Source organism: Amblyomma americanum, chromosome 4, assembly GCF_052857255.1.
Source record: "Amblyomma americanum isolate KBUSLIRL-KWMA chromosome 4, ASM5285725v1, whole genome shotgun sequence".
NCBI lineage: Eukaryota > Metazoa > Arthropoda > Arachnida > Ixodida > Ixodidae > Amblyomma > Amblyomma americanum.
In genome coordinates this window covers 169040858-169066247 of record NC_135500.1, presented here as the reverse complement: position 1 = coordinate 169066247, position 25390 = coordinate 169040858, and the positions used below count along the sequence as shown (strand labels likewise).

Below are 25390 nucleotides of genomic sequence, written 5' to 3'. Positions count from 1 at the left end.
TGGGTCGCTTTGGTACATTAAACCCCCATAAACCAAACATTTCTCATATGATATAAGTCAGCTGTCCCAGTGTGTGTGCCTGAAAATTCATCTCAATAAAATTCAAAGGAATAAAAAGAAACCCCTAAAGCTGATCTAATTTTCCCTTGTTCACTAAAGTCAAACATAACCTAGAAAGAAAACTAACATAACCGAGCAGGCTGAATTTACATCATGAGTTCAAATTATATAGCAGCTGGCTTCCGTTTGGCGAAAATAGTTAGGATCTGCGAATCAGAAAGGCCACTTCGATATCACTTTTTTGGGAAGCGCTGTAGCATTTGCGCACCTAACTCTCTGAAAACACACGATGCCACCTGCTGTCTTTATAATCACTCGTTCGACCAATAATAGTTGGTTAATAATTGGTATTTTGGGGAAAGGAAATGGCGCAGTATCTGTCTCATATATCTTTGGACGCTTGAACCGCGCCGTAAGGGAAGGGATAAAGGAGGGAGTGAAAGAAGAAAGGAAGAGAAAGGTGCCGTGGTGGAGGGCTCCGGAATAATTTCGACCACCTGGGGATCTTTAACGTGCGCTGACATCGCACAGCACACGGGCGCCTTAGCGTTTTTTCCTCCATAAAAACGCAGCCGCCGAGGTCGGGTTCCAACCCGGGAACTCCGGATCAGTAGTCGAGCGCCCTAACCACTGAGCCACCGCGGCGGGGCAACTCGTTCGACCATGTTTCGACACAAAGTTGAAATGCATGCTTCGAAGCACTCTCCCTTTGGAGGATTTATTTGGTTATCTTTCTAATTTGTTGAAGCCTATCGTTCTACAGGACTGTGGGGGAACCTCGTGCCATAGCCACTAATGAAGCACTGGTAGACACATGTCGAAAAATGTTGAGTCATCCACAATTAATATCCAATAGTCGAAATGTGATGGCACATTAGAGAGCGAAGAAGCAGTGGCGTCACCTCACCGGCACTGACGTGAACATCCCGGCTGGCCACCGTTCCGAGTTCGTTGGAGGCGAGGCAATGATAAGAGGCCGCGTGCACATCTTGCCGGTAGGCGTCCGCAGGAAAAGCAGGAAAGACGAGGGCACCGTCCTCGGCCAGCAGCCGCGCACCGGGAACAGGCGTGACGGGACTGCCGTCCGCCGTGGCCCACAGTAGCTGCGGGGGAGGCTCCCCTTGGGCCTCGCAGCGCACCTCGCCGCCGCTGGCGTTGGAGAACTCGAGCCAGTGCGGCGGCTCTAATGTGAACGACGGACCACGGAGGGACGGTAGGGGTCCCGCGACCCCCTGAGACGACGTCGACGCAGAGGCGCAACTGAATGCTACAAGGCAGCCTGCGGGAAAGCAGAAAAAAAATGTTGTTTTGTATCGCTAGGGAATTGAAATGCACGTATCTAATTTTATCTTGTTCACAAAAGTCAAACATAACCTAATTTTCTCTCAGAGTCCTCTCAACTTATGAGCCGCTTGAGATAAACCTGGATGAGATTTTTCCTGTTTAAATTTGTACCAAACCCTGGCCCATCCCCCACCGTGGGTATGTGCCATCGTATTTGAGGCAACAACAGCCACAAATGCACGCAAGTTAAGTACGTCTCCTGGCTGACATCATCCCTATAGACGTATTTAGTTGGTGGCTGCAGTTAAAGCTTACGTACCGCTTGTGCGTGAGATCTCTCTTTTCAATGAATGTCCCCAACTTCTTCTGTCCTCTTCTGACTCAGTGACAGCTTAATTTCCGGAAGATGCAGTTTCACCTGCCTTGTCTCCCGAAGGTTCCAATCATGGTCGCTAATACTGACCGCTATAGCTTCATCAAAGGACACAAGCTGAAAAAAAAAATCAAGTATACTGAACAGATTATAGCTCGAGATGTGTACTGGGGAAATTTATAAGCGTCCATGAACTGTAAAACAACTAGCAAAGTGAAAAAAAGTTAAAATTGTTGCGAAGTACTTTTATTACACTAGAGGGTTCAGTGCTTGAGGCCAGCCAAGACCGGTAACAACACATGCATGCGTTGTTACTCTTCCGGGTGTTGTGTACACTGCTGCCCTGTCAAACACACGAACGTGCATGGTTATTTAATGATATTTTTATGGCGCGCTATAAAACACAGTAAAAAGAGGGCGCTAAATTTTTTTCACTTCATCTGGCCATATAAGAGCAACGTTACTGCATTAATTCTTCGGATTTTTCCTCGGTGAAGTGGACGGTGAAAAATAAAGAGAAAAAACGCGTTGAACTGGAGAAAAATGTCATTGTAATTTTGAGCGCAGCTGAAGATTAAATGGAACGCTGCTCCAGTTTTGCTGTTCATTTATATTTTGTCTTTTCACTTGGATTCCTTCATTTTAAACCACCAGTTCGACATTTCCGATCGATCCACTCAGGCTGCTGCTCGGAACGAAAGTCCCTGATAACAGGGTACAGGGCTTCCGGCTTGTAAACGGGATTTGCAGTGAACTGCAGTCGCTCGCCATTTTCGGGAACCTTCGACCGAACCTCATTGATCGGATTACCGAAGCCGTTGTCGCAGACTGTCTACCTTAGCTACCTCAACGCACAATGTCTGCTCTCGTCAGTGGTCTAGAGTGTTTCATTCCTTTTTTTCCTGATTCTAAAGCATGCTTCCGAAAACGCGCGTTTCTTTGTTCATTTGACTGGGAGGGCTCTTTTGCTTAACATGTATTCAATAGTCAAAATAGCTTTTATAACTCTGTCTGATCTGGTTACATGCAGAACAAGTAAAATGATGCTCTTATTAATTCAATATTACAGTCTTGTGTGTCCTGCATGATCAAAAATCTTTTCCTGTGCACGTTATCTGCTCACCTTTGCATTTTTTTCCGAACATTCAGACTGCAAACTAACTCTTAGCAGTAATTTATTTCATACTGAACGTTCTATTCATAACGAAGTATTTCAAAAAGAATAGCGGATAAGGTTTTTGAGATTCAGGTTGCGCAGAACAATGTGGGTTTCTCTGTTTCGTGCTCTTTAGCAATCTCTGTACCGTTTTACGAAAAACATTTCCGGCAACAGCTTCACCACAGCGCCTTCAAAACCAGCGGAAAGAGCGGCAGCATATTTAAATACGTGGCGAAGTCCTTTTACAACAAGAGCTTTTTTACGGGACCCGTCCCTTGTGGCTCCACCCCTAGCCCTAGCCCGTGAAGAACCGGAGCACAGCTGGCATGACGTCACCGCCTTGCACCGAGGAGAACCAGATGTGTCGTTATGTCATGGCGCACAACACGACGACAAAGCTCTCAACTGCATTATTTCTAATGGCAATGTGTCTGATCGGCTGCATAAGTTAGAGGCCTGGCCCCTCCACTGAAGCTTTTATTCGCAATCACAACCGCATTAATAACCGCATTAAAGAGCTTAGCCACGACGCTTAGCTTTACAAATTTTTCTCCGACCGTTCAGTGGGCATATAAAGTGCGGTCAAACGATTGATAGTACACCCTTCTGTATCGTGGATGGTTAACACCCCCGGAGTCCTTGTTCATAAGGATGCCATACTGATCACAGAAGAAGGATCGAGCAAAAGCCCAATGCCAGACGCATCCATTTTCTTTTCACACTTGCATCTGAAATCCTTAGTGACTAACCCGAAGCTTTAGTGTGGGAACGCATTTGACGCTAAATAAGCACATTTCATTGTCTGCACATTTCTCTCCTTTCGCCAATCCGCAACACAACAAAACTTCAGAAAAGAAAATGCAGCCTCGAGAGGGACTCGAAGTCATTACATTCAGGGCTTAGCAAGAACCCTGCTTGCCCTAACTATCCTTGCCTTTTAGCCAATACTGTCTGCGACTTTTCCAGTTAGTACCTTCATTAAGCTGAACCATCTGTGATACAGCGGACGTTCTGAAGTTCTGTCTAAGGACGTCACTATACTTTACTGCCGCTTATGCTGCCTCCAACGGACCTTTTGATGTAAAATATAATGCACTCTCTCTCGTGGCTGAGAATAGACTTAAGCATGAAGCGCCGTTTTGCACCTGCGTACCTCATTCTAGAGACGGAACCTCGTTGGAAGGTCTCCTCTCTGACAAACACAACCACCCGTCTGTGGCGTCCCTCGAGTGGCAGAGGGCAAGGTTCAGGAACACTTTCTTCATCCGCCCTTACTGTTTTCAACCGTTTCGCTCCAAGGCGAAGGGCGCCGCCATGGCTCCGCACTAGAGCTGTTACCTGCGGGCGCGCAGATTACACAGCACGCGCGGTGCTCTCGATTGTCACAGCAGCTGCGCATGCGCCGCTCGGGCCGCGGGGATACAGCGTAGGCTTCTCCGCCCGCGTGACAGCTTCGCCCACAACGGGACTGGGAAGAAACTGCTGTTAATGGATGCATTTCTCCGGCTGCAATGCAGCAAGTCGGCACCAGGGGGCGGATGGAAAGCTTGCCAAAGTATCTTTAGTTCCAGTTCTGTGTACTCTCGTGGGTACGCATCCGTATCCTACTTTGATTCGGCACCTGCATTTCCCTCCGTTCAGGTGAACATATCGTCAGTGGCGCGCCCACAACGGGAGCTACAAGCCCTTCATGCTTAATTTCCTTTCCCACCGCGCAATTGAACTTTTTCTAGTCGCAAACAGGTGGCGGAAAAGTGTTTTGCATTTCCCGTTCCAAAAATTAGCCTTAAGAACTTATACCGCGTTTTCAACGGAACCTTTTCAGCATTCGACACCTTGGACAATAACCTATCTCGCGCCAAAAATATTTAGTTTTTAAAATTCAGTTCTCAATTCCTTTAATTACATATGGCAGAACGTGTTCATACGCATAAACGTGAACATACCAACAAAAGCACGAAAACGCCCGTAAGAGATAGTGCTTATATGAACGCTTGTTGACAGCGTAAGTGTTCAGTCATCTGCAATGTATGTAACTTTCTTTTTTTTTGTACTCGCATTCTTACGTTGCTTTTAGTACGTTTATGCGCATTGCAGAAAGGAAGTTGCCAGTCGAACATGCAGTACAAAGAACAGGAATGTAAGTGGTAGTAAACGGCTCCACGAAGCAAGAAAATGGAAAGTGCGCGGGCCTTACGACTGCACTCCATTGGACAATTCTTAGTGCCACGTGCAGATAGAAGAGAGACGAAAGCAAAACTCGTGTAGGACGCGCGTCACGTCGGAGTGGCTACGACGGTTGCGTCGAACAGGAGCACTGCGTAATGTTGGCGTAAATATCATGGCTGCTTCGGGGGAAGAGGAAAGCGTCAGCTTCGTTACGTATGGCTTAAATTTCTGTGAAATCTCCCGGTCTCCACGATCGTTGAATCACAGTGCTATAAGTACAGTATCTATGCCTGTGAGAGAAGAGAATGAGATTCTCGGGGCTTATTTTGCACGGATTTCAAGGGGAGAGGTTGTTAGTACTTTCATTCAAAGAAGTCTCTGTAGCCTGCCTCTGTATGCGTACCAGAGTGAGCGGAAGCAATTATTCGCATCCCATGGAGCATGCATTCTTTTTGGCATCGGCGGCAGCTTTTCTACCGCGGCCAATAAGCATAAGTGCGATCGGTTTGACATTCGGCTGGTGACAGCCTCCGCTACAGGCGAACGCCAGTACACGAAACGAATAACAAGCTACAAAACATGCCGCAGTACGTATTTTTTACCGAAGTACTGTAGCTCAGGCGTAGTGCTCATTAAGCTAAAAAATGTTACTATATCTGATATTTTTATCAGCGATATGAGTACATCCCTCTAATAAGACATTAACCACAGAAAAAATGGCTCTACGCCAAATTTGACAGCCGATCTCGAATAATATCAAGCTGATTATGAAATGGCAACCTTTATCTATATACAGAAAATTCCGGAGCAATGAGAAATCTACTCACAGAGTGTCCTTCAAGAGTGGGAGATTTAAATGCGTCATCTCTATTTTCTCCAACGAAATTCACAGCAAAGACTGCCTACCAAAAATCCTTCCTCGCAGTGGTAGGCGCAACTTTGAACGAGTGCTGTGACACGTACAACTTGGATTTCCCAAGATTTCCTTCTGAGCAAGGACGGAAGGTACGCAGTAAGGCGCGATACCGTGGTCTGACCCTCTTCCGTGCTTTCGAAGAGCGCCCGCAGCGATGCCGGCGCTAATGGAGAGGGTCGATAGATCGAGCGTGGTCATTTCTCTGCGACCCTGTGCGGGCCGACGATAAGGACTGCCATCCCCCAGCATCCATTCTAGCCTGAGATCGCCATACGGAGTACCTTTCGCCAAGACTCTGGACGCTTTGTGCCTTCCAGCCTTTTTAATGTGGCGTACAAAATGTGCAACTCAGATCACACGAAAATACGTCATGGTTCCGAAATCAATAAGCGCAAGCTCACAGTTTTGTCAAAGTTATGAGAGAACTGTGCCTATGATGAACGTTTCAGTGCCGCATTTGCGCACTAACTTATTGTTCTGCCTGTCATGCAGTACCCTGGACATCATCACTACATTTGTTATGTTCTTCCACTTACGCTTGACCTGACTGTTACGTTCATGGTTTCCTTAACAGATGAACCTCAAGCAACAAAGGGCGATTTATAGAACTAAATTTGAAGAAATCGCCTCCTTCAGGTTGTCATTCACTTCATAGCTTAAGATCAGCACGGAGATTCTCGTTGTTGTCGCGCTGATGATTTTCTGTTGAACGAAACTTTCCCTTGCGCGATAAACACTAGCCTAGACTTTTATCCTAATTACATTCCTCTTACAGAAGCCAATGAAAATCAAATGAGCTATGAATAATTCAAGTAAGGTTTTTCTGAATGACATTTCTCATATCTAAGCACTCTCGTTGGCTCGCTAAATTATATAGAGAGAGACATAAACCGGTAACTTCGACCAGTATCTCGAAAGAGTAACTTCGACCAAAGTACAAAGCTCTTTAAAGAGATACGACACCATCCTAGTTAAATAACCGCGAACGGTGAATAGACCAGATTTCCAAACTACTGAGCGCAATTTGATTATAAAAGTTTCGCACAATGCATGGCCTATTCATAAATGCTTTTCTTTAGTTCTGTTAGCCGTTCAAGAACTGCCTCTAGGCTACAAATGAGCCGGCAAGAGCTGTAATGCTCTCATGGGCAACGCGGAATGTGATGAAAAAAAACGGAAACAGCAGAAAGTTTGCACCCATTTTGTTTACATTCCGTGCGTCCACATTTTCGCGCGCCGAATGGATGAGGGCGAAAAAGGCGGACGGGACGCTATGAACGATCACCGGTTCGCGTCGACCGGGCGGAACGATGGCGTATAGGCGTTCCGTTCGGCCGGCTGCTCTCGGACGAGGCATCTGTCTCCCAGGCAACGTTGCCTTTTAGAAAAACAGTCGCTACGAAAGCGCAAGTATGCTTTCACAAAACGGTCATTGTTCGTAGTTCGTGTCATTTTGCACCCTCCGCTCTTCTCCATCTGTTCATTCCTTCATCCTCGTGAACGAAAACGCTGATCGCACCAAAAACGCACCGTTTTGGCTCGTAAGTGCCTCGGTGCCTGCGTCCAGAAGGCTGCTGCCCCGAAAAAGACAGCCTTAGTCTTGTGCATCCGAATGCTCTCGTTTTTTTACTCGCACATGCTTTGTCGATGCGGAGAAACCGAATTTGTTTTTAATTTTCAGGAAAACTATTAGAGGTGATATGGTGAGCTGTTTCACTTTCACGGGCGCAGTTTTCCCTAAACCTTCATATAGCAACGTTACCCCCGCCTCTATTAACCACGAACGTCCCATTGAGCACTGGCATCTTTTTCACGCAGAAACTGTGGCTTTTTTTGGATGAATTGCCAGATTATACGCATTATGTTGGCATCGCCACTTCTCTCATGTTTTGGACACTGCATGTTTAAACCTTTAGGTAGCTTGACTTCTTTTGTTTATCAATGCGGGTCGTTCACCATGCTCTTGTGTCACGGTTTCAAAATAAACAGAAAACAGACGAACCAGGTATGCAGAAACGGTGCGCCAATAGATATTGTTAATTGAAGTACAAGTGCACTATATGCAACCGCCCGGAATTCAAGTTAGGTCTGTGTTTGTGTTCCTAAGCGCAGATTTTCTACGACCCAGATTGACACATCGCAACGGAGCGATGACGAGAAGAAGTAGCACGAAACAGCGCCCGTCCTGTGCTTCGTGTTTCTTCTTCTCGTCCTCGTTCCGTTGCGCTGTGTCAATCTGTGTCGTAGAAAGTATGAACCAACCAGCCCACACCAGAATCCTCTTAAGCGCAGATTTTCTCAAAAAATAATTTATATATTCCTGTGATTCTTTCAGGCAACGATTTATACTGACAGCTTTTGGCTCTGGCCTAACTCTTTCTTTTATAAAAGGAGTCGGTCAAACCAATTGTAATCAACAAGTTAAAGCACGAACGAAAAGGGAGTGTTCATGTGAAACGCTGTTAGGTCGCTGTTAGTTGTTAGGCCATAAATACAAAACTCCAGAGTGATTAGGTGGTTTTGTTGAAAACCCAGGTTAAACACTGATTTCATGCAAATTTGGCAAGAAATTATGGCAGGGAAATTCTTTACCCGCCGCGGTGGCTCAGTGGTTAGTGCACTCGGCTACTGATCCGGAGTGCCCGGGTTCGAACCCGACCGCGCCGGCCGCATTTCGATGGAGGCGGAACGCTAAGGCGCCCGTGTGCTGTGCGATGTGAGTGCACGTTAAATATCACCAGGCGGTCGAAAATATTCTGGAGCCCTCCACAACAGCACCTCTTTCTTCCTTTCTTCTCTTAGTCCCTACTTTACCCTTAAATTACGGCGCGGTTAAGGTGTCCGCCGAGATGTGAGGCAGATACCGCTCCATTTCCTTTCCTCCAAAAAACAATTTTGAATTCTTCAGAGCGCTCTCGGCAAGATAAAATAAAAATGGTAGCAATGCTTTGAAGGAGTACTATTACGAAAATTAGGAGACAGGATAAACCTCAATCCATTTACATTAATCATGCCGGAGATCAGTGCAAATCACAAGATGTTTACACACAAAAAAAAAGCTTTACAGACAGCTTTCTTCTTTAAGAGAACAGTGCCAGGCTCTGAAAACTTCAATGCTGGTCTAACGGTTTGCCTCACGTGACTGCGGCAAAACTGAACTCAGCTATTATGAGCGATCACGTATGCCCCAACACGCCTCGTTGTAAGATTATTTTCCCTCTACATTCCCGCTGCGATGGTCCATTTTCTTTTACGGCCGCAGTGCACGGAATGGTCTCCGCCGCACATTTCCTTGAAGAACAAGTACAGCGGCGCAAAGCCCGAAAACACCAACCACGATCCGAGAGCATGCCGCCAAATTACAGTGTTCAGAGCACATCCCGACGTTGGGAACCCATTTTCTTCGGGTCCGGCGAAATTCAAGAATACAAGATGCGCGTCCGATGAGGAACCGTCTCCCGTTTTGTTTTATTCCAAGAAAATCCTTCTGATGCGCTTGGCCGTCCCAAGTTATTTTGTCTTGTTCACCTCGCTGTCTCTCTTTATTATTCTTTCTCCAGGAAATGATAGAAAGACAAGCGAAGAACATTCGGCAACTCAAAGAGGTCTGATTTATAATTTACAAAGAACTGCGGAGCAAATCGGAGACGAAGCAAACAGCGCACCAATCCCATTGCTTACCGACAGCGTCTGGACCCCTGCCACTGACGTGGGCGTACGCCGGGCGCATCTAGGAGGAGAATTATTTGTTTTACGATAACATTTGCCTTCCCCTGCGAGCAATCAAGCAGCGAAAAACTTTTTTCTCTCTCTTCTGCTCAGATCTTTGCTCAGGACAATGCATTCTGGTACCGCCGTTCGGTTGTATTCGGGAATTCTGCGCCAAGACATAGAAAGGCACGCCAGGGACTGCGGAACGAAGCAGCTATTCTACGTTGGCAACCCTGCTTTGCCTTGCCTTCACGTACCACCGTTCGTTTGGTCGTCATGGCTCTTGATTGCTCGGCGTGGCTTCAATGTCTGATGCACGCGAGGGCCAACCTCCAGGGAAAGTGAAAGAGGAACCCACTACGACGGGACGATTCGTCTGCCTGAAGCCACATCAAGTATTCATCGAAAGATTCGGGAAGGGTACGTAATCTGAGGATTGTCTTCGGAAGAAGGTACATGTCGCGCCGCTTTTGGAGTTAGGCCGCACAGTCGCATTTTCCTCTTAGGTCAGTAATGAAATGTTTTCCTGCTCTAGTGTGGTACTTGTATGGCATGACCAATTGTGACTAGAAGGAAGGAAAAGAAAGTAGTCATTTTTGCGAGCATTCGTTGCCGAGGGTTAGCTTTCGGACCCCAATCAATGTTGAGAAAAGCTGCGCGCGATTTTCCTTAGCTTGTTATACGAAACAAGCGGTGTGTTAGAAACCGCATCCCAGCGTCGCTATGCCAATGGCCTGGCCCATTAGCTTTTTCTTCGCGCTCCAAAATGCGGAAACTTATTTTAGCACTTCAAAAATAATCGATAGTTTTCGCCCTGCCAGAAAAGTATTTCATTAACGGCATTATTCTGAAGCCCTCCTCTATCGCGTTTCTCATAGCATATGTGAAGCATTGAAACGAAAAAGCTTGCGTACCACCATGCTTCCATAATTTTCCGTACGTATGCCAGATTTTTCGAACAGCCAAAGCATGCGGGGCTAATTTTGGTTTCTTCAAAGTCATAGAGGAAGCGGGTCTCGCTTTCGTTTTAATGTGCTATCTTTTCCGGCGCTAGACTTCGCGCGAGCGCAGTGACGTTCAGCGCAGTGGCATTCAGGCCTGTGGTGTGAGTTCGCGAAGAGTGAATGCTGCTGCTGGTCAAATCATTAATACTCTAAAATACAGATAGCAGCGTTTAGAGGAGAAATTTATTGCAGATACCAACAAGTGCGCGACGGCAGAAAACTATATCGCTGAGATGCTTCGAGAACTAAGTTAGAAAAGCATTTAGATTACTTCGCATTACTGGCACAGAAGCGAGCCAATGAAGCAAACCCCAGCGTCGATTCTGCACCAGTCGGCGGACTCCGCAGATGGCAGTTGCGGCGTTGTGCTTAGTACAGCATTCAGCATCCACACCTTCGCTACAGACAAGCAGTTGTTGGCAGCCTAATGCGAGATTAGTCCCGCCGGTAGATTTACCATCCAACGGAATCTTCACTTTAATAGCTAGAAACCGGACTGACGGACTACTGAACTCTGCAGTTAACAGTTTTCACTGTGGCACAGAAAATGAGGGCACACAGGAAAGGCGATTTCATTTGGAATTGGGGCATCCGCCAATCTCACATGCATGTTGTAAATTTCAATATTGCTTTTCTTAATCCAGAGATAATCCGTGTTTTTGCATGAGTCACAAGATTTCCTTTTACGATCATTTTCTTGCCATGCTGGTACCGCGTAGTGTAAAGACCAAAGAGAAAGGAAAGAGACGTAAGTTAAAATGCGTCTTGTTTCTAGTTTTTTTTTCTGTGTTTTCAACAAATTTATATTTGTCCGCACTTCCTTTAATTTTGTGTTATAAAGAAAAAAGGTGGTTCTGAGGAAAGGAAATGACGCAGTAAATGTGTTACATATCTCGGTGGACACACGAACCACGCCGTAAGAGAAGGGATGAAGGAGGGAGTGAAAGAAGAAAGGAAGAAAGAGGTGCCATAGTGGAGGGCTCCTGAATAATTTCGAGCACCTAGGGATCTTTAACGTGCGCTGACATCGCACAGCACTCGCGCGCCTTTTGCGGTTCGCCTCCATCGTAACGCGGCCGCCGCAGTCGGGTTCGAACCCGGGAACACCGGATCAGTAGCCGAGCGCCCTAACCACTGAGCTACAGCAGCGGGTATCTTATAAAGACAATTCTGCATTGTTCGCATTTCTGCGGTCTTGCTGCGTGAATTGTGCTCTACCTGCACAAATGCCTTATGAATCGAAGTATCTGCGTCTATAAATGCAAATACTTTCAATCCACGTCGTTGGGTGTGCGTGCGTTTTCGTTGTTTATTTTAAATGTTCAAGGACTAGTTTTTCAACGAGGAGGCTTTTCCTGTTTGTTTACAATACATGAAGCATGACCTGATGCACAACACCCACAAAAAGAATGAACGTGATAGTACCATCTCTGCAAAATAGTACTCCTGTTATCTCATCCGTGGAATGCAGCAAACATCTGGCAATTTTGTATTGGTTCCACAAGCACACTGCGTTTGCCTTCACTTGTCTCTTTTTAGTGGGGCCGATCTTTGTAACTTCATTCGCTGCCAACCGTGGAGTCTTATTCGAAATAAATAAAAAATTACTGCTGACTACATCGCGAACGGTAAACAGAATGACAAAAGTAAAAGCCTCTTTCCAATGCAATGACTCGGTTCAAAAAATGAGAAAAAATTCACAGGTGAGAGCCTTCTTTTGCGCTGGACGTGACTTGAACACTGAATCACAAATCAGCCGACTCAAGTCACCAGCTCAGCATTTCCCAGTGATGCACATGGTTCGTTAGGTAGCACATACTGGTTGAAGCTACTGTTTGTTAAGACATTTTTAGAGAGTACCGGAGCTTCACATTGTATGCCAAATCGAAATACGGTTCCTATATGCGTTTCAATGATGAAGTTAGCAGTATGAATGAGTGACCTAAAATATGAAAAAAAGAAAGTTCCTTTATTCTGCTATGTTGCCAAATAAAGGGCCCTATTTTCATACCCTGGTATGCATAATACACTTGGTGAAAAAGCGTCTTCGAAAGGCATTTTTTTTCTAAGCATTATTAACGCGGAATGTAGCCAACATTGTTAACGCCATTCGACGCTCATTTTATTCTGGGTGAATAAAGCATCACTGCATAGTCCTCTACTGATGACTATGCAAGAATAAAACGAGCCAAGCTCCCTGCTGCGTGTAATTTCCACAACTGAAAAACAGAAGTAAGAGCATGTACATTGATTGTTGTAATAAACGCATTTCTTTCAAACCAACAAAAATGAAATTTGTTTTCGGTGTTGTCTAAATGGTAGGGCTAGCATTTAGCTCATTTTTAATACATAAATCGCGATATAGAAAGGTTAAAGCGAGGGCTCGTTTAACTAAACAGGAGCAACGTATTTATATTAGCAAATGCCCATGAAGCCCTTCAGGGTAAGCAGATGCGATCAGCCCAGAGGCACATCTAAAATGCAAGGATTGGGGACTGGGAGGAAGGAGTCCTATTTTCGATATGTTGGCGGCGCCCTGCGGATGAATTATTATCATTGATCTGAAGTTCTTGACTCTAGAACGTTCTGGCGGGCTGGTTGGTCAAGCATGCTCTATAAAACAGCGCGAAAACAGACTAGCACAAGAGACAAGAAAACAGAAGAACACAAAGCTGACTGTCAACTTTAGTCAGTGCTGCGTTAATCTGTTTCCTTGTCTTTTATGCTTGTCTGTGTTCGCACTGTTCGATACCTCGTTCTTGACGAAGCTGTCCCGTCTAGTACAAATAAAACTACCGTGATTAGCGAAATATGGCCTATTATTTCTTTCCGTATTTCGTAGCACTCTTTTAATTATTAAGATCCAGCATGAAACGGTAATTGTAATAAACTATATGTGATGAAAACATGGGTAACGACCAAACGAACTTCGCATTCTAACTGCTTTTCAGAATTCAAGCTGAATTTTCTTTTTCAGGCTTGCCTATTGAATCATCTAAAAAAATATTAATTTCTAATGATATAGCGTGCAAAGAAAAAAAAACGAAGAAGCGAAACGCCGCAAGTAGGCAGTGCTTAGTGCGAATGGCTTGTTGAAAATATCGACAAGCGGGCGGCTCTTCCCGTTTCCTTTGTTTCACGCAAAGAAAAAAGACGCAGGAAAGGAAAAGAGCACGAATCTAACCGCGCGTTTTCACGGACGCGAGCGCTCTTTATGACCGTAATCCTCAGAAGCGCGCCGCCGGAGATTGCCTTTCGTTTCTGCTCTGGCTTCTTGAAGCCAAACGAGATGGCGCCGATGCGGACAAATAGCGAAGGTTCCAGGTAACACGTAAATTACTCTGCTACGCTCAGGGCGTTCGATGGAACGCTATTGCGCGCGCGAAATCCACAGAAACGAGCTACCGCATAAGGGAACGAAAATTATGCTGTAAGAAAGATTTCACTACGAAACACACGGAATCAGAAAAGGAGAGACGACACAACGTGGAATGCTTTAAGGCGGCGAAGCTCAGGGGCAAGGAATGCCTTCAAAATCCTCTAAATTTGAAAATAGTACAAACCAGATGCTTTTCCGGTTATAGCTTTCGTTCACAAGCTCGGAATTCTTCATGAAAATAATTTTTTTTTCTGTAAAATAACTTAGCTTCTTGTGACACACATCAGCTCTGCTTGTTTTGGATATAGTGGAGAGTCAAAGCATGTATGCATTTTTTACTCACCTTTGTAACTACTGTTTGGTAGAGATTAATATTCGCAGCTCTATTTCATGTAAATAAGTCCTCAAAATTGCATTTCTATTTTATTTTGGTTGATTGCATAAGATTTGTTAACTAGTATGCGTACAAAACCACGCAGCGCAGCTTAGGCTGTGCTTGTGAGATTTGCGCTGCGACCCAAGTGCACTCAGGACCATTGCGTGTGGCCTCCATTTGCTACAAATTAAGAACGAGTTTTTTAACAATTTTTGTTTTGTTTCCGGCGGTCGCTTGCGCAAGTAGCGAGTACTTTGAAAGAAACAAGGACGCATCAAATAGTTCCGCTGCGTTGGACGGCCATCCAGCCGTGTAACTCTGCGCGGCCTACCCTTTATCTGTCGGCCAGGACGGCGAGTCGCCGCGAATTCACGGAAGGGATCAGTGTGCCAGAAAAAAGAACACCCCAGAGAAGATGGAGCTTTTCTTTCACTCTTACTAGGAGAACTTTAGCGCGCGCTTTTCTTACTGTCTTTCGCCGAAGAAGGGATGAGGTTAGGGCGGGTCTTCTCGCCACTGTAGCAACGCTGTCTGGCACGAAGGCGATCGATGACAGGCCGCTCCCCGGCCGAGCCTTGCGGTCAGTGCCGGTGTGGTCAGCCTCTGTCACGTGGGGGCTTCGTCAACGGTTGGAGTTAGGAGGACGAGCATGGGTCATCGGAGGCGCTCAGCGGAACAAGGCCCAAACCCAGCGTTAGCTCGGCGTTCGAGCACTGGCAGAAAATGCAACCGCGACGATTACACGCTGAGGCTCCCTTCAGGCGTCTGGAAGTGCGCTAGAATTAACTTATTTAATGTTTAAAAGTAAGAGCAAATTCATCGTAATATTTCGCAGTTATTACGAAAGCGTCGACGCCCTTAACCATGTTGAATAATCGACAGTACAATGCTAAAATCACCGTTATGCTTGTAGTACGCGTGTGGCATCCTACTATGTTCCTTCAGAATGCCGGTACTAACGCTTTTTGAAACAGGGAGAAAAAATGCACACTACAAGAAAATACCAAACAAGCAGCAGATACTAAACGATTTACTGTACAATACGTAATGGCATCACTAATCTGTAACTCCCATCAGTAATCGCAAGCACAAATCTCCCAAAGCGCACCGTTGCGTTAAACTCAACAGGACAAAAAGACCGAACATTCGTATCTCTCTTGGATGAGCAGTAAATGTTGAAGCCGGCTGCTCCCCGAACATTCCGTCTGCATATGCTGCTTTTATGTAGCGATCGCATCTTCGCCCACTCCTCTGGTTCATTAAATCGACCAACTTTATCTCATTTTTTTTTACCATGCGTTTCATTTGTCAAATACACACCCTTTTTATGCCCACAGAAAACAAGCAAAGCTTTAAAAAAATGTAATCATACTTCGGCGCCTTTACAAAGAAAAGGAAAGATGCCAGGGATGAAATTCCAGAAAAATATACTCTAAGTTTTCTGAAGTGTTAATAAATTTTGTAGCGCACAAAAAGCGTGTGACGTTATTTCCGCTTCTCGAACAAGTGCTTCCTAGCGATATTTATCTTCAGTCTCAATATTGCGTTGAGCCTTAGCAGTAGCGGTTCTACTGAAACAACAACGCATGAAAATTCAGACGAGACAAACCTAGAAAAATAGCCGCTTCAGAAGCAACCAAAGACTGGAAGATTGGTTGTTTTATAGCAAGGGGCTATTCAGCAGCGCATTTTCCGAGTGTCTTCATTGTCTGAGACAAAATAGCCGTAAATAATAAAGAATGCCGCCTAAAAAACAGGGGCTTTGTGAATGTCGCGCCATTTCATCACGTATGTTCACTGCATCTTCAGGCGCCATCGAAGTCGTTGCAGAAGTGAGAAAAAATACAAACTGTTTTATTATTCCATCCGTAGGGCCTAGGTGCTTGCTGAGGTGCACCCTTCACTCGTTCTTTTTTCTGTCCTCCTCTCGCCAGAGAAACCCAACCAAGTACAAAGAGCATGGTTCATGCTTTGTGTTTAATTAAAGCGTAGTTAGGCCAATTTCTCTCTCTCTCTCTCTCACACACACACACTCATACACGCACACGCACACACGCACGCGCGCGCACGCACGCGCACGCACGCACGCACACACACACACGCACACACACACACAAAGGTGTGCGTCAGTCAGTCAGCCCAGTCAGTCAGTGAAGCATTCAGTGAGGGAGTTAGTGAGTGAATGAATGAATATGGAATAATTTCTGAGAATAGGCGGCTACGTACACACAGAGAAAAGCAGATATAATCACCAGGGCTCTGCTGAAGGCTTTGATTTCCGACATGCCTGCCAACTTCAGTGAATCGATCAGGCGCGAAGCCATGACGGTGAACGGCACAACGACACACGGACATAGTAAAAAAAATCGGTAGCACAGCGCTGCGGTAAGTGTTTTCTTTGTCTTTGTACCACTGTGTTGTTCTACCGCCATGCCAGACCAACTCACCCAAGAGTTCGTTAATAAAGACTTAGCGTATTTCACAAGCTTTGAATGCACGAGCGTAGTTTAATCAAGGTTTACGTCGCTTTGCAAATTATGACTGAAATGTACTCAAAATATTACCGCTAAAAATACCTAAAAAAGTGTGATTGAATTAGGCGATCAAATAAAGCCCGTAGCGAGCACGGGGCCAGACCGGACGAGACCCACAAAAATTTGCAGGTGCCTGACTGCAGCTTACTGATTTGTCAGCTGCCAGGCACATGTGAAACTCACCGAGAGCCCTTTCCATCTCTCTCCCATTTCTTCGATGGAAAGCTGCCCCACAGTGCCCCAATGTCGCGCACTGAACACGGCAGCCACACTGAGTCGCAACCACTCTTCCCCGGCTGTCGGCTCCCAAGAGTACCGAGTGTGACGTTAACGTGTTTAATTGTCTCACACCTGGGTGTTTTTGTGCGCCAACTGCGACAGAGCGACGTGATCAGGACGTGCTGAACGACGCGAATGCAGCCCCGAAGCGAACAGAGAACTCGCTCGCCACCCACGTATGCGCACTCTCCACTCCTTTTCGTTCTCCCTTGACGAGGTACGGCGCTCTTTCGAGCCTGTTTGCGCAGCGGTCACGGAGCGCGGGGTCGGCGGTCTCCTCCCAAGAGAACTCATTTGGGTAGCGCCTCCGGCCCTCAGCATTTCTCGTAATGAACCCTCGTCGCAGCTCTTTTGTGCTATCGCACTCTCTCTCTCTCTGTTCCGAACACTCTGTCGCCTTTTTCGCAGAGGCGCCGCTGGCAACGGTGAAACGGAGCCTTTGTTCGACAAGTTTCTCTTCACGAACGTGATCCCATTCCTGAAGGAAATTGAACTGCGCGCTAGGTTCTCCTGCGTCGAAAGAATGAAAACCACAGCGTACTTCGTGTATAGAAGCGGAAACCTGTGAACATCCTTCAGCGTTTGTTGTTCTTTTTTTTTCGTTCGGATTTGGGCTAGCTGTTCTACTTCGGGTCAGACGAGAGACATCGCTGTTAGTTGATGTCGTTTCTTGACGTTGAAAGCCTTTCGCACGTGCGAAATCAAGCCGCAAGGTGTATCAAGCCGCAATATGCGCGTTTAGAATAAGAACCTGAGAGCCAAGAAAATGAGCTCTGCCTTCAATCTTTCAAATATCATCAATACCAATTTTTGGACGCAAAAACTGTGGTTGAGGTCAAGGTACGGCAGAATTGTTTTCATTTTGTTTTCAATAAAAATACACCTCCCATGCTGTATTTTTTGTTCTACGAATAGTCATTTCTTTCCATTTGTCTTCAAGTTACTTACCCTCGCAGTATGAAAGAGCGGAGAAAAAAAAAACACGTTACCAGTTTATAAAATACAGCAGATTTTAAATCCTGTCCACTGCTCCAACTTCATGTAATTTCAGGGCAACCATCAATCTTTTAAGAAATTCTGAGAAGTTTTATTCTTGTTCTCTTGTGAGCTTTCATTTTGAAGCCCGAAGGCGGGTCTAGCCAGCTGATGAGCTTAACATTACGCAGCGTTTTGCCGCAAAGCCGTCCGAGTACTTGCCTGCGAGTGTCAAGCTGCTGCTCAGGGACCGAAAGCATGATCGGCAAAACATGGCGTCAGTAATGAGCATTATGTATAAAAAATAATTATTATCGACATAACCTGCTTGAGAACACCGCAAAAATTTGTATATTGAGCAAAAACGTTTCTGAACCTGAAATTGGGTCCCCAATATTTTCATACTACTCATAAAGCCGTGCAAAGTAAAAAGCCTGCGCACCAAACTATGAAACCTGAAGCAAAATTCTGTTGTAAAAAAAATTGAAAATGAAGCGCTTTTCTGCAGAAAATTTTCTATTGCGCACGCTACAAACCTCCAGCAAACAAAAAAAAAACGCCGCTACCAAAACGGCGCGGCACTGGCCATTTACCCTTAACATCCTTGAGTGAGAAATTGCCGCACTGGAGTCGGGATGGCAAGAGTGGAAAACAAGAAAAATGACCTCCTGAAAGGCGCTCGTCAGATTTTTTTCTCGTGACAAATGGCTTTAATCAGACGGCAGACACGGGACCCTTCCACCATTACATTCTTTAAGGGGCGGGCCCAGCAGACGACGCTGTCCGGAACAATGGAGCAAAAGCTGCTCCTCTATCAGAAGGAGCTCGCAGTTAATCTCCCACGTTTGCGAAAAGTTCCCGTCATTTGTGGGTCCCCTTCAGACTGCAGAAACCTTGCGCTCTTCTGTCTGTATGGATGTAGGCTCCTGCGATATAAACGCTTAAAACATATGCCACTATACGTTTAGCAGTTCCCACCACTTTTTTTTTTTGGTTCACACAGAGCCGCTTCGCTTGTTCCCAAGCTCTCACATAATATAAAATATATCTGCGGCTCTCAGAGACATTTAGTTAATATTAGACACGAAACGTGCAAGATAATTGCAGATTATATTTGCAGCAACATCTTCCACTTGAGAGGTAGTGGAATTTATTGACTGCCAGTTATTAAAGCCTATCACACGGGTGGACACTAAATATGAAATTGAACACCAAAACACAGAAAGGACAAAAAATCGAATACCAGAACTTCAACAACAAGTATTTATGGAATGCCGAACTCTTTTACGCAGTACGATGACGTAAAATTTAGCTAATGAAAACTTTCAATGCTTAATCGTTCCAATAGATTCTAATCAATGAACAGCAATCCTGATGCAGCACAGGATGATCAACACGAAACGCTTCGTCAGAGTCGCTAAGGGCTGCAGTCAATGTGCGCTACCAACCGGTTAAAGGGTTGCCGCAATGCTAATGATGAAGACGCTATCTTTCCCGCCCCGTAGAACTAAAGAAAGGCCTCCAGAAGCAACCAAGAGCTGTGAAAGGCTGCGACAAGAGGCAGTGATATACGGAATTGTTAATATTTTTTTTCAGCAAAGATTAGATCTGGTGGATAAATAATTTCGTGCATGAGATGCACACTCTTTATCCACGTGGCACCTGGCCACTTTTATCTCGATATCTTCAGGTCCCTGACAACTGAAACAGTACGACCAAATGATCAGCCATATTTACATTGAATTTAGAGTAGACGGAAAAAATATTTGCAGCCATGTGCAGCGTATGATACCGGTTGATTGCCTGGCTTTTAGGTCAACTAGAGTGTATTCGGTTATGCACTCGCGTCAGAGGGTCACCGACGCACCTCAACAAACGCGCACTTCATAATGAACACATTGAATTCGGGTGTATCCACCAAATACTTGGGTGCGTACCGGGATCCTAGGAGGAGTCTGTCCCACACGCTAACCTTCTCAACAGGCTTTAAACCCAACCTACTGTAGTCGCATCGCTTCAGCTGCTTACTTCCAAGCAGCTCAAGGGGCCTTGTAAAGGCGAATCCATCTCGCTACACTTTCCAAGGCGCAGTCTCTCGCTGCTCATCCAGTGCTATATTGCTTACTCAGGTTTTAAAATGGGCAAATATACATTAATGTGGCTTGTTAACGCTTTTTTAATACTTTATTATCTTCTTCTTTTTTTTGCTTTGCCAGCCCACGGACCAGCAGCAGCGTCTTGTGACGCCTAACAACTCCTAGCTTGCAAGCGGCAGCGCCACTTAGAAGACAGCGAGTTCAGTAAAGCAACATCATTAAGCCTCCTTTTGGGCGACTTCGAGCATTCTGATCTTGTAAAAAGTTTTAGCGCAAAAATACACATACCACGATAAAGACGAAACGCACAAACACAAGGGCTAATTGACAATTCGTTTTATTGGCGGAAGATCACGCCTTATACAGACCGCCATCTTTTACACGCAACACGCCAGTCTATATAATACTTATAAGGTGTGATCTTCGGACAATGAAATCAGTTGTCCGTTAGCTCTTTTGTCCGTGTGTGCATCGTTATTTCTAGTGATCCGTGTCTGTTTGCGCTAAAACAAGTTCCGAAAGCATAGGCAGTACTCCATGGACATTTTAATCACGTTATTTTTTTGCGCTAGTGCCTATAAAGACAGAAGAAAGCGGCAGCGGAAATGCTAAGGCTGAAATGAGCGTTTCTTTCAAAAACAAGTGTACAAGACGAGCGCGATGGAATGATTAATAGTTTTAAGTTGATAAACTCCAACAAAACAAAGCAACCGTAAGCATTGAAGCATCTCCGGAAACAATTAATGGTGTCAAATGCTGTAAGTCATCTTTGCTCGCGCAAAAAAAGAAACATTTATCTTAAATGGAAGAAAGAGGATATCTATGACCAGACATTCACAAGAGAGACGCCCTCTAGTCTCTTTCTGCTGGGGCGCAATTCATCCCGCTTGCGCTAGCTGTCGGGGCGCCCTCAAGGCTGGGCAGACACGCGAGCTTGCTTATACGCTGCATGACCCCGCGACACGACGTATTAAACTAGCACGCTTCTCCTCATCTGCGCCTCCCTCTTCCCCCAAAACACGCGTCATGCACGAGCCGTACGCGGGCAGCAGAAGAGGGCGCCACGTGACACTATTAAGCGGGAGCTCATGAAAGGAATCCCTCGGAAAATTACGGGTCGCTATACGGCGCTGCCCTGAAGCAGCACGCAAGCAAGCGCGAGAGGCGAGCTCTGGCGGAGGGAGGGTCCAGGAAAGGGGGAGGCCGACGAATACGCGAGGAGCTTTCGCGCGGAAATTATGTTTCACGCTTGAATCCCCGGTGGACGCTTCTCTGAGTTCTGTCCTCGTTTCCCTCTCTCATTTCTTTGGCTCTGCTAGTGCTGCTCGTTTTCCACCGGCCACAATTACAATTTGCGGATTTTGTACTTTTTATTCTTTTTCTGGGCTATTGGACGCGACGACGTTCTTTCCGGGTCGCCGAACCTCTCGAGCGATTATTTACGGTTTTTACGACCCACGCCGGGAGCGCTAATTAGCACGTTGTAAGAAACGGGGCGATTTTCGTTTTACTTTTCTTCGGTCTGTGAAAGTCCTTGACGCCGGCGGGCGTTCTTTGACGAATAATAATCATCGAGAACTTGGCAGGATGCTAGCTTCGCTCGTGCAGTTATGCTATTCGATCGTGAGTGCAACGGTGCAGCGAGCCCTGTGCATAATTATAAGTGCCGCCATCGTTCTGGATGTCACGGTTCGCTTCGGCGCAGCCATTCAGCGCACCAGTGAGTTCCCAAAGAATTGGAGTTTCTCCAAAAGTGAGAATCAAGTCAGTTGTGTTTCTTTGGTGTAAGAGGTCTTTTCAAAGGACTGCAACGTCTATTTCTTCTTTTTTTTCTCTGCAGGCAATGGTGTTTAGAAAATCGTACTTGCGCCGTGGTTGTCAGTTGGTGCACTTTCCATTATAATCTTAGGTTTAGGTTGTTGCTTTTGCATATTTAATATATATACATGTTTACAGAGTGCGTCACCTTATATCAAAAAGTCAGAAAGTAAAAAAAGTTAGGTAGAATTAAATGCCCAAATTTAGAGCATGCGGCTCAAGCGGTGGTGCATTTACTTTTCGCTTTTTGCCGCTTAGGTCACGTAACCGGTTAGGTTAGAGTATCAATTCATTGTTCTGAAGCGTTGGGTGCAAGCAGGTTACAAGATTTACCTAGTTTCCTTCTCCTGCAAACTTAATAATAATAATAATAATAATAATAATTGGCTTTTGGGGAAAGGAAATGGCGCAGTATCTGTGTCATTTATCGTTGGACACATGAACCGTGCCGTAAGGGAAGGGATAAAGGAGGGCGTGAAAAAATTAAGGAAGAAATTGATGCCATAGTTGAGGGCTCCGGAATAATTTCCACCACCTGGGGATCTTTAGCGTGCACTGACATCGCACAGCACACGGGCGTCTTTTCGTTCTGCCTCCATAAAAACGCAGCCGCCGCCGTCGGGTTCGAACCCGGGAACTCCGGATCAGTAGCCGAGCGCCCTAACCACTGAGCCACCGCGGCGGGTTGCTTTCCCAAGACGGCTGTATAGAAAACTTTCCGTTAGCATTGATTTTAGATGTTTTCGAGAGAAAGTTGAGTAACACATGCGTATCCGGAAGATTAACTGCTAGTCATAATCAGCAGCATCAAAGTTGTAGACACTGAAGTAAAAGGTCACCTCGTAATGATCTGCAACTGCGCTACCGTTCATACAACCCACGCCCGTATTTCAGAGAAGCGTCAAGACCCACAGTCGCTTTCCGCCGGGTGGTGCAAGTGCGCAAATGAAAATTCAAGATGATGTGGTTGCTTCCATATAGCGTCAGCCGCACCCGGCTTTTTTTGTTTCGAAGTAACCTTCACTGGGGTCACGTCGACTAAGTTATAGCTGGGAGGAGTATCGTTAAGAGGGTAAAATATGCAGAAAAGTGCGTCGGCGATGCAAGGGAAATCACGAAAGAGAGCACAAGAAAGCTCTAAGCGTATGGCACCAGTCCGGATTTTTCGGCGAGTGTCAGATGCACTACGGTAATCATGTCATCGGATTACGTTGATCGCGTTATCACTGACAGGTGACGGTATAGGTGCTGCCCATTTGCTGTACACTACGGCCTTTGTTTACACAGCCTGGCAAAGGCCCCGCACGGTGGTATCTCCTTAATATCGAAAAAAAAAGAACCGTACTGAGAGACACATTTCCTGCATCACGGAGTAAATTACCTGAAAACTCGATTAACCACCGCTAAAACAAAGCTGAGGTACCGTGACGTGTCTCCAGAAATTTAACACGCCCTTCTCTTCGGGCGCCGCCCTGGAAATGTTTCGCCTTTTTTTGTGCATGAAACGTGCGGAGCAGCACTTATATTTGAATCCAACACTGCCTCGGTGCTTCTGCCTTCGCCTTTTGTTCCCTAATTCGGGAGGTCACAGTCCCGTGCCCCAGTATGTCTGGCAGCACTGCAGTGTTACCGACGCGAAAGCTGCGCAGCCCGCTTGTTAGGGCACACCCGCTTGCTCTGGTTCGGGCCTGTCACCCAAAGTACTCACGTTTGAAACAACATGCCCCGGGGCTATTACTGCCGTGCCCGTGATTCGTGCCTTTTAAACGCGCTGAGGAAAATGAGTCCTTGTTATCGCGAGGGCGCTCATTTGCGAAGCGCCGTGTTACACAGTGGGAGTGAAGCCTACGTTGGTCGCATAAATTGTGCCCTCCAAAAAAAAAAGAAGAAGGAAGCTCTCCATATCGCTCTAGGCAGTAGGGCGGGAATATAAAGACATAGAAAAGAAAGAATCCAACGCGAAAAGGAGGATAACGACAATCAGTTTAACGAAGAAGCAAAGAGGAGCAATTGCGCCCTTCTTATCTCCTCCCATCACCTTCCAACGATCGACTTTCTTTTTGTTTCATTTTTAAAAACTGTAGACGACAAATTGGGAGATTAAGAAAAAATGCGCTTGCCTCGCTGCATGGCGTTGATAGTTTTCTTCTCTTTTTTTTCTTATCGGTACACTACAATAATTTGGAACAATAGAAAACTCTGAGCGGCTGAAGATTTTCCAAAGTCACACTAGCTCTCTTTTTCTTTTTTATACCGTTCTCCCTGAAGCATAGGTTAGCACACGTAATTCCACTGGCAGAAAGCAACACACTCCATGCATTGAAACTCCTTCAAATAACTCCATGGATCTACTTGCAATGGACTTTCTTCATGTCTTGTATCCTGAACTTCGTTGAACTTCGCAGAACTTCGTTTACGGATTCATTTGCTTTTGGTTGTGAATTATTCAAGGCGTGTTTGAAGAAAAACCTTATTACGGCGCTGCATCTAAACTTCTCCTCATCACAGAAACACTATAGCATGCTTTACCGGTGGCGCGCATCACTCAGGATCGGTCTCCACCACGTTCTCTCTCACAGAAAAGCAGATTATTGTAGTTTTTTGCCATAGATGCTGTGGGGGTCTCGAGGCTGTCGCTTGTACGTGGACTCATGGAGTGTGAGAGAAAAGCTGCGGCGCGAAGCACCACTTATCGGGAGCCATTCGTGAAATTGTGTAGGGCACCTACGATGTTCACGTGTTGACTTCACTTGACTGTTATTGGGAGAGCGAAAGTGAATCACGCTTGGGCGAACCCCTTTTCATTAGGCCGTACAAAGGTGTACACACACAGCTACTACGTTTTCACTTATTTTGCATACTGAAGTTTCTCTGTCAAAGAGGTCCTAAGTTTTTTTCCCGATTTCATTTTTCTTACTTTCATCGCAAGGAAGAAGGCGAACAGAGTTTCAATAATAGCAATGGCTTTACACCGGCGCCGTCCGCTTTACGGTTTTGTACCGTTAGACTACTGAAGCATGTCAGTTTCAACTGTGGTGATTGTTCTTCTAGCGCAAGCGAACATTACGCATACCGAAGGCCCTAATCTGATTGCGACCCCCTCCGGAAATAAAGCTGCTGCTATATTTGAAGTGGTGTTGTGCAAACAAAAGTTATTCTTTTTTAACCCACATTGTAGAGCTCGAGTTAACATGACAGTCCTATCGCTCACAGATCTAAACACATGTGTGTTGCGGCATCGCTTAGAAAAGGGTGGT

General features: G+C 45.7%; 1 protein-coding gene across 1 annotated transcript in view; it reads right to left on the bottom strand.

Moving 5' to 3' along the window:
- LOC144128643 (cell adhesion molecule Dscam1-like) overlaps window positions 1-25390 on the bottom strand; it is a 160387-nt gene that overhangs the window by 94448 nt on the left and 40549 nt on the right. Inside the window, exon 2 of the mRNA XM_077662192.1 lies at window positions 968-1339. Within this exon, the coding sequence (XP_077518318.1) occupies window positions 968-1339 (372 nt within the window). The remainder of the gene's footprint in view (window positions 1-967; window positions 1340-25390) is intronic.